At 36.0% G+C, this 17,125-nt stretch overlaps 1 protein-coding gene across 2 annotated transcripts; it reads right to left on the bottom strand.

Moving 5' to 3' along the window:
• Positions 1–504: 504 nt before the first annotated feature.
• cdk9 (cyclin-dependent kinase 9 (CDC2-related kinase)) lies at positions 505–16,177 on the bottom strand. Of its 2 annotated transcripts, none has more exons than XM_088319899.1 (8): positions 15,908–16,177; positions 15,696–15,832; positions 13,992–14,073; positions 13,388–13,478; positions 11,555–11,721; positions 9,814–9,985; positions 7,127–7,275; positions 505–2,456 (listed from the first exon to the last, which is right to left on the bottom strand). In XM_088319899.1, exons 2-8 carry the CDS (start codon positions 15,785–15,787, stop codon positions 2,091–2,093), a joined length of 1,119 nt encoding a protein of 372 aa, XP_088176025.1. In that variant the 5' UTR covers positions 15,788–15,832; positions 15,908–16,177; the 3' UTR covers positions 505–2,090. The 2 variants fall into 2 exon arrangements, with proteins under 2 accessions (XP_088176025.1, XP_088176024.1); XM_088319898.1 differs by having other exon boundaries at positions 15,696–15,809; positions 15,908–16,174.
• Between the last annotated feature and the right edge of the window lie 948 nt (positions 16,178–17,125).

Below are 17,125 nucleotides of genomic sequence, written 5' to 3'. Positions count from 1 at the left end.
AGTCTGAAGATGCACTGGTAATGAATTGAACTAGCATTTGATTTTAAACCAAGAGCACCATCGAGAAGAGAAAACATCATATTTTAGAAAATCAATGTGTGTTTCATTATTTGTTACACACTGGCATGGTAAACTATGGGGGTTTTGTAGTATTCGGTCGCTCCAAAATTTCCCCAAATATCCATTTATTCTTGATTCTCAAGGGAATAACATTTTTGTGCGTTTATATTCAAACCCGGAAATCTGGCGAAAAATTGAAAAGTTTGAGAGGGCAGAATAGTTCCAGAGGCATTGTTGGTATGACAGCTTAAGGGGACACTGAGATTTGACTACTAGATGTCCTTTTGTTAGTATATGATATAATGAAATTGTGAATGTATTTAATTGCTGTTAAAAGTGTCGATAAAACCTCATATTGTTAGAATATGATAAAACCGCATATTGTTAGAAAATGATATAATGAAATTGTGAATGTGTTTAATTGCTGTTAAGTGTCGATAAAAATTGTTCAAACCTCACATTGTTTATTTGCTGTTAAAATTGTCAAAACAATTGTTCAAACTAAACTAGATGTCCTTTTATTATGTAGTGCAACTAAAAAAAGAGCGACAAAACAGAGGGAGACTACAAACAACAGAGACCGAAATTGACCAAACTGCAGTTTTTCTTTTCATATTTTTCTCCAGACTTTTACAAGCTTTTTGATGGTACCTGTAGCAGCAAGCTGGTGGACAAGCACGTCAGCTTTTTCTAAGTGAGCGTCATGTGTAAATTACAAAATTCTTCATGAAGAAAAAATGCATGTTTAGATGATAGTTCATGTGATTTTTGCTTGTTATTCAAACCTATACATTTTTAATGTTTTTTTTAATCACTAATCCTTTTAAGCACTCAAAATAAAATTTTAGTTTTTTGGGGGTTTCGATTTCAGTAAAACGTAGACAGTTTCTGTATAGAACAAAACCCTCTCGTTCCGCAGGCCTCCATGGTACACAAATGCATTTTGGTTAGAGCTGCCCAAGAAAATACTATACAAATATAAAAATACTATACATGTGTCCAAAAATCCCAACCATCAGAGGAAGTTTATTCCAAAACAAACTTCCCTAAGAATATCACAATTTCAACATGCCCACAGTTCAATGAAGGTGTTCCGGAATGCAATCACAAGACTTTTTACTTGAAAATCAAGTATGATATAAAGACGCAACAGAGGTTTGCAGGTTTTTGGATTATCTATCAATTTCAGAGTTAATCCCAAACTGGGAGTAGTCATGGAGCAAGAAGGATATGCAGAGGGAAAAGAGTTTTAAAAGAAATAGAAGGCTACTAGTTCCTGTGTTTTGGTACTAAAATATTAAGCAGATTGTGTTTAAGTACGGACCATATGTTCACAGAGGTAGTATTAAAAGCTATCCTTCAAGTGTTTATTTAACACTGGTTATTTAGGTGTTCTGTGTAATAATCATAAATTAACACTTTCAGAGACAACTTTGAACACTACCTCAGAGAACATAGGGTCCCCTATCTATGAGTGTTAAATTAAAACTTTTTATTTTACCACATATGTTTAGTCATTAGCTGAGGCCTTAGAGAATGTGAAATCATCCCCCATAGCAAAATGGAAACTGCAAATTACACTACAAAATTTTTTTCTTACCCAACCGCCAGAAAATAAGCACATTTAAGGAATATTTGTTTATTTTGAAAAAAATCTACCTTGTTTCTCAGATAACAGTTGCAAAATTACCTGTTTTAGAATATGGCTAATTGTAAGATAAGAAAAATTATGTATTATATTCCTTTTACTTATTGTTGTTTTATTTTCAACACAAGGATATTGCTGGAAGTGTGAATTTCCCTAAGGGGATGAATAAAGTATCTATCTATCTATCAACTGTTGTATAATGACAATAAAAGGCTTTTTTTATTCTTCTTTTTTTTTTAAGTATTGAAACAAGAAGAAAAATACACTTCAAATACACAAAAAACTTTGCCAATGGGGAAAATATTTTTTGCTTTGTGTAAACATAATTTTGTAATAAAACCATTAGGTTAGCTGATGTTTAAATAAAAATTATTTTGTGTGTCTAAAAGACTCGGTCAAACTCTGTCTGACTTGTGGTGGCAGGGTTTCTGTTCTGGTTGGGCGGTTGTTGGGGCATGTGTCCTCTCCTCCGGGGAGGTGCCAGATATTCAAACATGGATGTGTTGTGTGTGGACAGCATGTTCTTTAGGTCCGACGGCATCGGGTCGGACCAGAAAAAGTCGTGATTAAGTGCGTCGTCGCTGTCCGTTCGCTGAGCCGGGTCCAAGACCAGCAGCTTGTCGATTAAGTCCAGAGCATAGGGGTCTTTCACATAGGCTTTCAGACGATCCTTCACTTTCCTCTTTTGGCCTTTGGGCAGCTCCATTTTCTGGTACAGCTCATACTTTTTGTCCACGCCTGGCCACACCTACAGCAGACACACGCACAGAAAAGGAAATATTGTGGGACCATCACTAATCCAAAATGTAGCATGAAATAATGCAATGTATGTATAAGACTTTTGGTCTAATTCAAAGTTTGAAAATCAGGCTACGGTATTCTTACGGCCATGGTGACCATATGGCATGTTAAATTAGGCCTCTCAGATATTAGAAGAATTGAGATTACCCACTAGGTTGCTGTGACTGTTTTTGCTTGACGCAGTCCTATCTAAAAGCACTCTAACTCTTATTATCCAGTTAGAACCAGTTCAGATCATTGGGTCACAAATTGTCGAGGGTGAGTTGCGCCCCTCTTTGGGTCGGAGGCAAAAAGAGTACAAGACTAGGTACTGTTTTTTGATAAGACAGATTCCTTTCGCATCATACTGAAAAAGACTCCAAAGCTTGAATCTTTCTGTAATCCAGAAAATAGTTAAACAAGAAGATGCCATTTTCTTGTTCTTGTTTTAGAGTAGCGAGCATTCACGATCAAGGAATCAAGCTGAGGTTCAGGCCGAACCTTCTAGGCAAAACACACCGAAAGGCGCAGTTCAATTAAGTGTGCCATTGTTATATTTGCCACACACATAAGATGCACCGATGATAGGGCATGGGCTTTATATACAATCTGTGCACCATCACTTCGCCCTCCAATTACCATAGCGGCACCCGCACTCCCGTTTGACACGTGACATTTAAATTACCATTACTCCGAAACCGTTGGGCTAAAAGAGAAAATTCAAATGATTCCTGAAAGAAGAGAAGACAGGCTTTGGATAAAACCCCGGACTTAAATTAAATTACATCAAAGTGTCAGCAACTTCCCACAATGGATTATCTCTCAGCCATTGGTAGTGGACGGTTTTGGACATTTGTCTGAATCAGATCGATTTTAACCAGAGTAAGTATGGAATTTTGTAAAGGATCTTTGTTATCTGTAACCAATTAAAAACATTTTAATCATTTGAACAATACGTTATTAGCCTTGATTGTCAAAGGGGCAATGAAATGAAATGTTCTGCATTTATATAGCGCTTTTCAAGTCACTGACTTCCCAAAGCGCTTTACAATGGGCTCCACATTTCCCAATAGCGGCCTTGCAGCCATGTAAGGCGCTAACCTGCTTATTGGGGGTATTAGGGGTTCAGTGTCTTACCCAAGGACAGTTCGACATGTAACACGGACGAGCCGGGATTCGAACTGGGATCCCTTGATGCCAAGACGAGCGCTCTACCTCCTGAGCTACTGCCGCTCCTCCTGCCGCAATGAATTGGTAGGTCACGTATCCGTTAATCTATTCTACATTTTTAGTTTTTAATCCTCTAATATTTTTGTTAACACCGCTGTAACTAACAGTTCCATATTCCTACTTTATTTTATCTTACAGTGTGTTCATGCTCAGTTCCAGTCTGTATAATCCTAAATCTTTTTTGTTTTTGTTTTTCATTTTAAATTGTTATTACATTTTCTTAACACATATTGCCATGTACTGAAAGTTTGGGTTGTTCTGGACTAAAAAGGGCCAAAGGTATTCACCCATAAAATGATTTCTGACCCTTTAATGGACAAAATAACAAAAACAACAACAACAAAAAATCTCCAGGCAGCCTTATCTGATATTTGGTAGATAAAGGGTTATAACACCAACACCTAACCCTTTAACTTTTACCATGGCGTCTTTTACTAATACAGTGGAACCTCGGTTTTCGAACGCCTCTCCGTTCAAACAAATCGGAGTCCAAGCAAAAATTGAGAAATTCTTGCTTCGCTGTTCGGTCAAAAAAATCGGAGTTTGAACGCCGGTAATGTGTGAGTGATGAGCGGCGTATGGGTGTAGACCGCTCTTCTCGTGACCAACTGTTATCGTGTGCGGACGTGCTTCGTTTTGCTTTCGCTTTTAATATAGGTGTACGAAGTGTTTTAGCCCCTAAGTAAGCCTCCGAAGAAAGTCAGTGCAAGCAGCAAAGTTGCTACAGGGGAAAAAAGAAAAGTAGTACGTACAACTATTGCATTTAAGAAAGAAATAATAGCAAAATATGAAGGAGGTGTGCGAGTGTCTGATCTTGCTAGGGAATACAGCATGGCTAAATCTACGATCAGTACGATAGTACGATGACTTTAATGACACTGTCATGAGTCACTTTAGAAAAGTGCTAAAAAGAAGGCAGAAGCAAGTGTCATTAGATCGGTATTTTAAGAGAAAAGAACATCCTTCTAAACAATAATTTTCCTTCCTCCTCCATCCCTCTCCTTACCGTCTACCTGCACCTTCTGCTGACAACCACAAAGGTAAGAAATCCTATTCATAATTCTTTTCTTTATCCTTTTTTTTATTTTTACACGTTCATGTTAGCGTAATCTTTCGTACGGAAGATTACGATAACGCGAACGTACAATTAGCCTGGCTTAGCTTTATATTTCCGTTAAACATTCAAGGTAAACATTCAGGGTGTTGGAAGGGATTAAAACGATTTACATTATTTTTAATGGGAAAAATGATTTCGGTGATCGAACAAATCGGTTTTCGAACAGGGTTCTGGAACGGATTATGGTCGAGAACCGAGGTTCCACTGTATGGTGTCCTCTATTACACCAACACACACTAGCTCTTGTTTTTCTTGTACGAATTAACACTCACTCTTGCACACACTCTTTTCAACGCTCAAACTTCCCCTTAAAGTTTCAAAATTTCAAGAGGAAATTAAACATTCAAGAAATTGGGAATTTAGAAAAAGGAAATCATCTTAAGAGTTTTATATCATAAAAGTTCAAATGTACACATTAAAAAATGTTTTATTAAAAAAACACTGAGCAAAATGTTGATGAAAACAGCTGATTTTGAATGAACTCAAAGTAGTTAAAAAAATATAATTACTCATTACTATAAACCCACTTACTTTGATGCCGAACTGAACCAGTTAGCACAGTATTAAATTCTTGACCTTAATTACAAGCTTGAGCAAATTTAAGGCTTTAATTTTGAAATATAAAAAGATAAAAACAAATAATTCAAAAATGCAGTAATTTAAAGAGAGTAAAGCAATCTTGAATTTTACTTTTTTTTAAAAATAAAGTTGAAGTGTAAAGACGGAATGAACTTTAACCATTTCAAATGCATTTAGGGGTAAAAAAAATACCTCAAAACTGAAATTCCAGCTTTTTAAAAAATATATTTTACAGAAAAAAAACTAATAAAAAGTAAAATTCACAACAGTACGAGATCATGAAATTATTAATAAAAGCCTCAAAATCCCAAATGTTTCTTATTTGAAAATACCAAAATGAATGAAAGGGATGTCCAAGAAACTTCCGTATGTTTTAGTACGTAACGCACACTCCCATTATGTTATGAAAAACAAAAAACAAAGAAATAATCTGTAAAAGAAAAATGCCGTTTCTCTTTTTCTCAGCTCAAGCGGAGCACTGTAAGGGAAACAACGTTTTTTGATTAGAACAATTTGGGGCGGCAGTAGCTCAGGAGGTAAAATCGCTCGTCTTGGGATCAAGAGGTCGCAGGTTCAGTTCCTGTGTTATATGTTGACGTGTCCTTGGGCAAAACACTGAATCCCAAATGCCCCCGATAAGCAGGTAGTTGCCTTGTATGGCTGACGCTGCTATCGATATGCGAGTGTGTGTAAGTATGAAGCACATTCACTGACTTGAAAAGCGCGATATAAATGCAGACCAGTTACATTTAGTTTATTGAAAACGTAAATTTTGAACAAAATACCAACATAAAATTTACAACGCATTTTATTTAATGTCCTTTAAAGTCAGATTCATCATCAGAGAAACCAAAGAGTTATTTCTCTCGTCGTGTTTTTTTGTGTTTACATCTTTCAGAATGAATTTCAGTTTGCTCCATTCTTTAACATTCGTTTCTGATTACTGTGAATAAAACAGTGTGATAACGAGATCAAATCTAATGCATTTTTGTATGTTAGCTATATCACTGGTGATCTAGTTGTTAATATTCAGCGGTCTCACCGCGACAAGCTGGGTTTGATTCCTGTTGCATTTAATGTTTTGCAATTGGGGTCAGCAATATTTTTGACTGATTGCACAAATATTGTAATGTATTACTATAAAACCTTATGTCTAAGCCCAGAGGAAAAACCTTAAACCCAAACCCGACCAAAATTTTTTTGGGCCTCAATTATTACATTCGGGTTGTGCCGGGCTTCTCTCTTGCTGACTTTTTTCTTTTAATTCGTATCCCCCTGTCATTGGTTTTCTTTGACTCTCTTCAACAAAGGATTCTTAAGGATGGACTGCTGCTGTGGATTATGATACAACTTTCACCCTGACAAAATATAGGCCAGCCATACAATTTTGCCATCAACTTTTACAAAAATCCAACAATTATGGAAAATTGTTGGTAAATCTAACCTCTGCAGACACAGAAATATAAAATAGGTTTTAATTTGCAATCATGAATCGCCTCGGGTTTGCTTCGGGCTTGGTCCTGCAAATAAAGTTATTGGTCGGGCTCTGGCTGAGTCGGGCTTTAATACCCATAGGCCTGGGTCAGGATGGATTTAGGCTTGATCTTACCTCTACATAAAGCACACCAAAACATTTCAAATCATTTTGGGGTACAAAAAAATGCGCGTCATACACAAACAAATACAGTAAGTACGGCTTCTGTGAGACCTACCTCAGCCGTGATGCTGCCACAAAGCTGGCTGATTAGGGTGAGCTGGTGCTGCTCAGTGTTCCCTTGCATGATGGGACTTCTTGTCCACATCTCTGCCATGATGCAGCCGGCTCCCCACAAATCAATTGGGGGGCCGTAGTCTCGCTCGCCTGGAACAGATCAAACAAAATTGTCACGTATGAAAGAAAATAGGAACTAATAGATACAACAGCGCTTGTTCTCAGCCAATGACGACAGCTGGTGGGTGCCGATCTGGGTCGTCGATCTTTGTATCACATGTGATCCACATGCTTGTACAGTGGTACCCGCCACGTTAATTTTGTACATTACTATGAAATGGAAACCTGGACACGCCTTAAAAAAATCCAGTATGGGTTCATTCTGTCATAGGTTATGAACAATAAAGTTATCTGCAAAGACAGTTTAAAGAAAACTATGCTTCTTTTACGGCATTAGATGCACCAAGAAATAAGAGCCAGGTTACATATCTCAAACTCATTAAGGTCTGTTAGAAGGTAAAACAATGAAGTGTACATACCCTGCTTTACATTTGCAGTACAAGTTTGTCAGAGCTGACAAATCTTAATCAATTTTATGTGAAGTTGGTACGGGGCTGAACACTTCCTCATATATCGCCAACATTACAAAGTTCTTAGCGTCTTTGGACACATAGATGCCATGAATATAACTATAATAATCAAGATCCTTTCCTACAGTTTTTGAGAAGTTTACACAATAATGGTTTTAATGTGAGAGCTTTAAAATGCAGGTTTAAGGGACAGTTGGACCATGTTTTATATAACAAAAACAACACGGAAAGCGTTTCTAACGAGGACAGGAAAGTACTCAACAGAGTTATAAATATATATAGATATATAAGGAGATACAGAAAACAAGATATATAGTTATATAGATTGAGATATAGAGAGAGCTAGAGATACAACAAAAATTGCAAAAATATAATGATAGTATATAGTTACTCTAAAAACATAAGTGCACAGCTCAAACTTTTGGGCCAAATTGAAAGTTTGCCTAAATCAGGTTCCCGTAGAAGCTGCTTTATCTACACAAGTGCGCAAGTCAGTCAACCATACATGTTTGGGATAACAAATCAATAATTGGATACAGTAGCAAGATTATTTAAAAAAAATATTAATTAGTGTACTTTAATTTGTTGTTTGAAATGTTCCTTTTACACCATATCCATATTTTGTTTCCCACCATCACCCGAATGATGGCGACAAAATATCATCTGAAGTAAACTGGATAATATCCTGAATCAGAAATGCAATAAAGTATCGCAGTAAGAGTATTTTAAAATCAATTTGACAGTACAAAAGTTATTTGTAATAAGAAATGTTCACAGAGTAAAGCAATTTTATTTGTAAAATAAAGGTTTGTGAGATCTAGACTATCAAGAGAGCCATAGAGAGGGATATGTAGACATATGGATAGATGCACATGACATCATGTTGCATTCCCTACAAGTAGGAGCGCCATGATGGACAGCAAAAAAGCACTTAAGTTAAAACAAATATCAACCGCTACAGAAGAATATAACTACTACTTTTTACAATGATTTTCTTGCTGTATTTGGCATTTTATCGTATTTTAATGAAGAAAGACGACAATGGCATATCTAAAACACATCACAGTACTCCAGGATTTGCAGCAAGCATTTCTTACGAGGTACGTTTTATGTTTTCCTAGCAAATTTATATTAAGTGGGTACGAGTCAAATCAAAGACATTCAATGTAGCAACTAATAAGTTAGCTAGTGCTACTGTAGCTGAGTGTGTCTGACGTCTGCTGTAGATAAACGCATTAGCCTATTCAAAATGACCTTAAATGATAAACAATTTGAGCAGCTTTTGGTTAGTCGATTTGAAAATTTTCGGCGCACCTACACCCGACAATTTAGCAAGGCATACCAACCGTTAGGCATCCAGACTTTTACAAGGTTTTAGATCAGCGCCGGTGTATGGGAATCTCCATTTACAATATAGTGGTACATTTGGTTTGGACTGAAGTCAGGCAGACTGGACGGATTGGTTAGCTAAACCTGCTAATGCTATCCTATGTTTCTTTAAATACTGTTTTTTGTGCTTTTACGGCCTATGGTCTGCATTCATATAGCGCTTTTCAAGTCAATGAAGACCTCGGGACCCACCTCATCCGACAGTTGCATGAAATTCCTTTGACCAGTCATTGCTAATGGTGTTGAATAGTATAGCTTTTTGTTGTTGTTATTGTTGTCTACGGTTTACTGGCCTCACTCACAGGGAGTACTGTTGACTACGGTTTACTGCCGTCCGTCATGGAGTCGTCACATGTGTGCAGAGGCTCAATACAGAGAATTATGAAGATATTTTATATATATTTAAGAGTAAGTGAGTGTGAAAGTAAGATGTAAAAATAGAAATAGAAATAGATACCGGTATATGAAAGTGAAAAATGATAACTTGTTCAAAATAGTTACCCAATTAATATATTTAACTTAAAAAAAAACTTAAACTTTTATTGCATTATCTAACATTTTAAACTTTTGGCCCCAATTTAACAATACCCTGTAAATGTATTTGCGGCTCTCAATTCGAAAATGTACCACCTTGGACTCAATACACCCAACCAACACACTAATCTAGAGGTGAGATCTTGATGCTTATCTGCTTGTGTTGATTTCTCACCAAGCAGTAGTTCCGGAGGCCTGTACCACAGTGTGACCACTCGGTTGGTGTAGCGGTTCCCTTGGCTGTTTTTAGCTAGGCTAAAAGCTCGAGCTAAACCAAAGTCAGCCAATTTCAGAACACCGTCTCTGGTGATGAGCACATTGGCTGCCTTCATGTCTCTGTGAAGGATCTGACAACATTAAAATAATTTATTATTATTCCCAAAATAACTCATAAAAACGAGTGATACAGGTGTACAGGTTAGTGGCAAGATTTAGACAACCACGTTCACATGACAAAAAGATTTAACTCAGTGGCAGAAAATGTTGCTCTGTTCTTTAAAAAAATATATTGAACTTGTTTCTTATAGGATTGTAGATCATTTGGATCTTTAAAGTTTACAAAAACAAATAATTAAAACGAGCAAAACAATCTAACATCTGTTACATAGGACAATTTAACTTCCGAAAAATATACATTTTCTAAATAAGCAAAAAAAAAAAACAACAATATTATAGTTAGAAAAATAACAGAAAATAAGCAAATTTTGAGGGCCAATTAGTTTCTTATGTATCAATTCCAATTTTAGGAACATTTTTGGATGGATACACAGCAAATAATAAAATCTTGCACTTTTGCCAAAAACTTATTTTAAGGTACATTGTCTATTATTTTGCACCCCCTTCTGGTAATTTCTTTTAATCATTTTTAGAAACAAAACAAAACATAAATATGGATTTGAATAATAAACGAAAACACATGAACCATCAGATAAACACACATTTTTCATCACTTGTAGGTCTCTTTTTTTACATAATGTGAAGATCCTTTAGGAGGGCTGACATTATTGTCCGCCATCTTGCATTTAAAAAGCGTGTGCTTTTTGGTCAAGTTGCCTCTCCGTAGTTAGTGTTCTTTGCGCTTTAGAACACTCGTTTTTAGTTGCACTACAAACAGCGACATCTTGTAGTCAAGTATTACACAGTGTACTTTTTAGTGTACTTTTTATAGTTTGAAATTAGGTTCTATTAACTGAGAAACATACCAATAAAAGTAATAAAAATGTAAACAATAATTTCAAAATATAATATATAATTATACTTAAGAAATTATAGTTAAAAAAAAAAGCATTCAACCTCAGAGTTAAAGGGTATATACACATTTTTACTATATTACAGAAAAGAATCCTAGGTGCATTGAAATGACTTCAAAAATTGTTTAACATAAGCTCAAGATTTAGATTGGGTATATAATATCTCTCAAACCCAGAGAACATGTTAAGGGGGTGTGGGGAAGCTTCCTATGCAGCAAAAATAAGTAATGGTGAAGAGTGTTGTGAAAGTCAAAACACATTTAAGCATTTTCTGTAGATCCATTATTCGGAAGGACAAAAATCACCAAGAGAGAATTAGGAAAAATAACCACATCACGGGCGGAACTCTATCAAAAATAAAAAATAACCTAGAGACATAATTTGCTAGAGTCATGTTGCATTCGCTACATGTGTCACTAACATTTTTTTTAAATGACAGCCTGCCATTAGTAAGGTGAACCTTTAACATTGTTTGCAACGGACACGTCTGTGGCAGCCAAATCCATAAACTAAAGAAAAAGACGATTTCCATTGCTTTAGTGTGGATTTAAGCCTTTGTTATTTTTAAGAAACAATATATGATAACTTAAAACGCAACAAAATAGAATTAAAATGAGAAGTTTTTTGCCAATGGAGTAAGAATATTTGGGGGTATATTTGTCTTACCTTATTCCTGTGAATGTAATACAATCCATTGAGCAGCATCTGCATCACTTTCTTGATCTCTGACAAGGTGAATTTTACATTGGTGTTGCTAAGCAAGCCGGCCAGGTCGTGCTCACAGAAGTCAAACACCAGGTAAATGCTGCCTTTGTATCGGTTATACTGAGTAGCTGTGAGAAATATTGGAAACAAACAAGCCAAGAACTTCAATTTAAAACTGATACACCATCTTTTTTATCATTCCAGTAAATTTAGAACCAATCAGGATTCCTTTGTTAGGTATAACGCCCAGGCCTTCGGGGTTTTTCCTGCGTTTAAAATTGCTCGGCAGCTGCCGCAATCGCTAACTCAAATTAGACATCTGCGTAAAAATCCACAAAGCTGACTATAGATTAAAGAAGCCATTGCTGCATCATTCTTGCTGTCGAAAAAAAACCCCCAATATTTAAATAAAGTTATGTGAGGGGCAGAACAGGCTGACAAATTTATTCTGTTTGTAATCTTGGGCACCTGCAAGTGAGATTTCATATGATGCTATTTATTTGACTAACATACCTCGCTGTTTGTTACTTTGGCTATTTACATCATTGTCACCATCGGCCAATAATGTTGCCGTTCTTTTATTTATACCCTTTAAGGTGAATCTGCTTTTTGTAACTTAGGAGAGTCAATAAAAAGAAAGGGCTCAGGGAAGGCTTATAGAACATGTTGGAATTTTCTATCCGAGGTTTGGGTCCTCTTTTTTTCTCTTTGTAAGATCAAAAACCATTTATGTATTTTCTCCCTGCGTTTCTACCGAACTAGAAACTTATCATAGGCTAAAATGTCCTGGAAAAAAGTACTGCTAAAGCATATGCAATGTATTTTGTTTATAATTTCCTTTAAATAACCATCGCACTGTAAATAATGGTGTAGTTTGGTCACTTTAAGTCTCGGAAGTTTGTAATCTTCCTAGTATAGCACTCCTTTTCGGTTGCACAAAACAGTGCAATGTCCTCTAGAGGTCAAATATTACACAGTGTCCATTAAAAGAAGAAAAAATGAGCAAAACATTCATGCTTACAAGATCAAATTTTCACAAACTTTCAGCAACCACATAACTGGAAATATTTCAATGAAAGGTGGGCATATGGAGTTACACAAAAATAAACATGACAAAAAATACATTCGGTGATCTTGAATTTCTAAATTAAAAAAAAAAAAAAATTGCGTGAAACCCTTTTTTAGGTAAAATATAGCTTTGATTCACTTAGGTAATTATTTTTAATAAACTACTCATTTTCATTTTAACATATATATTTTTAGGTTCAAATTATACTGTTTTCAGATTCAAATATTTCTTTCTTTCTTTTTTACTTTTGTATCTTTTTTTAGTTTCAGATCAGTGTTTCAAATTTCACATTTTTACCCCTGATGTTACGTGGGGGCCTGGGCTCAATTGAGCAGATAGTAAAAACAAGTTGAATGCTGGAAAAATAAAAACATCCATAATACAAATCTTCCCCCAAAAATATTTTTATTCACAATTATTTTTAAGTAAAAATGGCTAAAAATATATTGATTTTTTTTTTTTTAAAACTGCAACCAAACAGATCACAAACAATGTGTGTGTTGAAATATACCGGTTTATCTAAATAACAAAGAAAACAACCAACACATTTTTGGAATCAATTATCCGATCAAATGTAACTTCGAGATTGCTTGACGAATATTTCACAGAGGGCATTTAATTGACTAACTCAACTAAATCTATTTTTGTTCACTAAGTTTGTCAACTTTTTGTGTTCTCAATAGCAGTTGCATGGACACCGATCTTGTCTGTGTTTTAATACCAACCTTTTGTTCTGCATATCTCTATCAAATTCACCACATTCTCATGTTTGAGCAGCTGCAAGATCTTTATTTCTCTCAGTGCAGTTATTGGGAACTGGAAAAACAACAAAAGTATTGTTCAATGTTTTTGGTTTTTTTACAGAAAACAAAGAGTGCTTGGATCAGGAAATGTTTCCAATAAATACAATGATACCATACTCACGTAAAACCACAAATAAATCTTACATTATTTGCCTAACGCATTTGCGTCGATATAACGCGATTCTAGGCTAGCTTTAAGCCCTCAATACGCCAGGTGTGCAAAAAAAAAAAGATGACAGTCTCCAAATCCCCGATGACAGTAACAAATTAATGCAGAAGACTCGTGAGCAAAAGCTACTCCAACATCAGCGTTTAATTCTTATGACATTTTCTGAGTCGCGTCAATAATAGAAAAAAAGTCAACTAAGCAATGTGATTGGACATCAATGGCAGGGTAAATGTAAACAAACACTACACTGTATTTAAATTTGATGTATTGATCCAAAACAAAAATATGTAGTCTGTTTTCAAAAAACTATTCTTAGTATTGTGGTGATTATACAATAGTACAGTTAAGACGCCTTACCCCCTCCTTCTCGTTTTCCATAAGAACTTTCTTCAGTGCAACTTTCTTTCCAGTCTGTCTGTGTTTTGCTTTAAAAACCTCCCTACAAAAGATTTTAGACACAGTCATATAAACACTCAAACTTTCAAACGAATATATAAAATGGAAATTCAAAAACTTTTTTTTTTTGAGTTTTTAGAGAGCATGTGTTGTGGATAAGGGAAGCCATTGTTTTCCCCTGAGTCCTGCACACGAGCAGAACATGTTTGATACTGGACGCCTTTGACTTTGCACCACTTTCCTCCAAAAAGAGCCCCTGCACACTTGGTACCAAGGGCATGCGCAAGGCTTTAACCATCATAACAAAATACCATATACTGGTGTTTGGGGCGGCAGTAGCTCAGGGGGTAGAGCGCTCGTTTTGGGATCAAGGGATCCCAGTTCGAATCCCGGCTCGTCCGTGTTACATGTCGAAGTGTCCTTGGGTAAGACACTGAACCCCTAATACCCCCAATAAGCAGGTTAGCGCCTTACATGGCTGCAAGGCCGCTATTGGGAAATGCGGAGCACATTGTAAAGCGCTTTGGAAAGTCATTGACTTGAAAAGCGCTATATAAATACAGATCATTTCATTTCATTTCAAACAATCTGCCTCTGCCAATTTCATTCACTTTCCAAGGTTCGTTTTTATCGGAATATAGGCATTGAGATAAGTGAAACTACATCTGGTGAAGGAAAAAAAATCTAGCAAACTAGGGGGAGACCATATGCTTACCTGACTATACACCACCTGACCTTACAGTGATACTACAGACTTAAACTGTGCCTTTTGGAGCACTGTCACTCGAATAATATTGTGCTTCCAGTCCGCATGTTTGTCCAAAGTGTCTTCATATTGTTTAAAAGGCTTTAGTGATCAATTCTCAAATAGTCACTTTGCTTGCAACAAAAAAGTAGTTTTACCACTTGTGACTGGCTGCAAGGTTCTGATTTAACAACATGTGAATGATTGAATAACGAATGAATAAAGACAAAAATATTTAAAAATATTTAAGCTTTAATCTAGATGCTTTAATTCTACATAACAATCTTGATTTTTTTTTTTTAAATGCAGCATTTTACATTAATTAGATTGAGTATTGGTACACTAAAATGTTTCGTAGTTGCTGCAATAATAGTTGAACAATCTTTTTGAGAAAACGTAACGTGTAAAATACGGAGGTGTACCAGCCCAGTGATGATTAGTTTTACTAAAAAAATCACTACATTTCTAAGATCGGGATCACAACTGTCACATTTTCAGTACTTTTGTTGTTTTACTTTAACACGTATTGTTTAAATTACTGTGCAATTCGTTATAGAGATTATATTTGACCAATATCTCAAGCACACAAGTTTCAATTTGTGAAAAGTATACAACATTGCAGAGGATCAAAGTTGCCGTGATTTGTGATGCTTTGCAGTGAGCTTAGAGCCAAGTTCGACGAGACCAGCCATTCAACAGTTTTCGGTAAAGGTTAAAAAAAAAAAAAAGCACAGGTCATCATTTTAGTAATGATTTAAACACAGACACAACATTTTTGTCGATAAGCTGGATGTTAACGTAGCCACCCAACATGATACACAATTGTTTAGTTTGCAAATAGTAAACTATTAGCTAATTAGAAACACACAGTAGACTACTGTTCTACCCTCAGGAGTTAGCCATGTCAATATTGTACTCACCCAAAAGTACCTTGTCCTATTTTTGCTAGTTTTTCATATTTGGAGAACTCGTCGCAGAAAGGGAATTCTACTCCGTCGTAGTATTTGGACATAATAGCGGCCTCTCGATCAGGCCTGAAAAAGAGGCATTAAGGAAACTGTACATACACTTTACCGAACAAACCAAAGTTTTAACTTCATAACTTGGATTTGGTGTATGTGTGTATTCTTACTTTTCAGTCCCACCGGTGTTATTGTTTTTTTCTCGCTGCATGTTTGCTAGCTAAAGTCTGCCGGCTAGCAAGGAAGGTAAGCGGAGCAGTGCTTTCTCGTCTTCGTTGTGTTTGGTTGCAGTCGGAATCTTGTGTTTACGACTTTGAGCGCCATCTAACGGACTGGAATATTTATTAACTGACGGATATTTTGTGGCGTTAGAGGTAATTTGATAGTCAAGTCAAGTCATGTTTAGTTGTATAGCCCTCAATCACAAATAGTCTCAAAGGGCTGCACAGATTAAAGACTATTGCAAACTACAGACTATTATGACGCCATCCCCTCATCTAAAACCCTCACGAGGGCAAATAATACACATATTATCAACATAAAATATAGGTTATTCGTATGCTATAGAGTAGAAGTGTGTTTTAAGCTTAGATTTAAACATTTCCACTGAGGTTGCAGATCGAATCTCAGGAGGAAGAGCATTCCACAGCACCGGGGCCCAGATGGAGAACGCTTTCGAACCTGCGGATCTCTTCTTGGCTCTTGGGATCACTAGTAGACCAGCGTTTTTAGAGCAAAGGCTCTGGACTGGAACATAGAGGGAAATTAAATCTGAAAGATATGAGGGAGCAAGTCCATGACTTTGTATAATACCAACAGAACCTTAAAATCACATCTTAAGCTAATAGGGAGCCAATGCAGGTTAGCTAAAATCGGGGTAATGTGATCAAACTTTCTTGTCTTAGTTAAAAGCCTCGCTGCAGCATTTTGTACCAGGTGAATTTTGGACTTCGGGAGACTGGAGAGTAGTGCATTACAGTAATCGAGACGGGAAGTTACAAACGCGTGAATTATAATCATGTTATGTTTATTTTCTTTCAGATAACTCGAGGCATATTCTTTATCCATTCGGCACCCATTTATCCATAGAACGAGTGAGTGTACTTTTAGACATGCTTATACACTTTTTTTTTCAAAAAAGGGCTATTGTGGTTATTTTTCTATCTATCTATCTATCTATCTATCTATCTATCTATCTATCTATCTATCTATCTATCTATCTATCTATCTATCTATCTATCTATCTATCTATCTATCTATCTATCTATCTATCTATCTATCTATCTATCTATCTATCTATCTATCTATCTATCTATCTATCTATCTATCTATCTATCTATCTATCTATCCTGGTCATATCCCTCGAGAGGGGTGACCGACAGCAAGAC

The sequence above is a fragment of the Urocampus carinirostris genome, chromosome 16 (assembly GCF_059441175.1).
Source record: "Urocampus carinirostris isolate Australia breed hairy pipefish chromosome 16, RoL_Ucar_1.0, whole genome shotgun sequence".
Classification (NCBI taxonomy): Eukaryota; Metazoa; Chordata; class Actinopteri; order Syngnathiformes; family Syngnathidae; genus Urocampus; species Urocampus carinirostris.
This window is presented reverse-complemented; position numbering and strand designations above follow the sequence as displayed.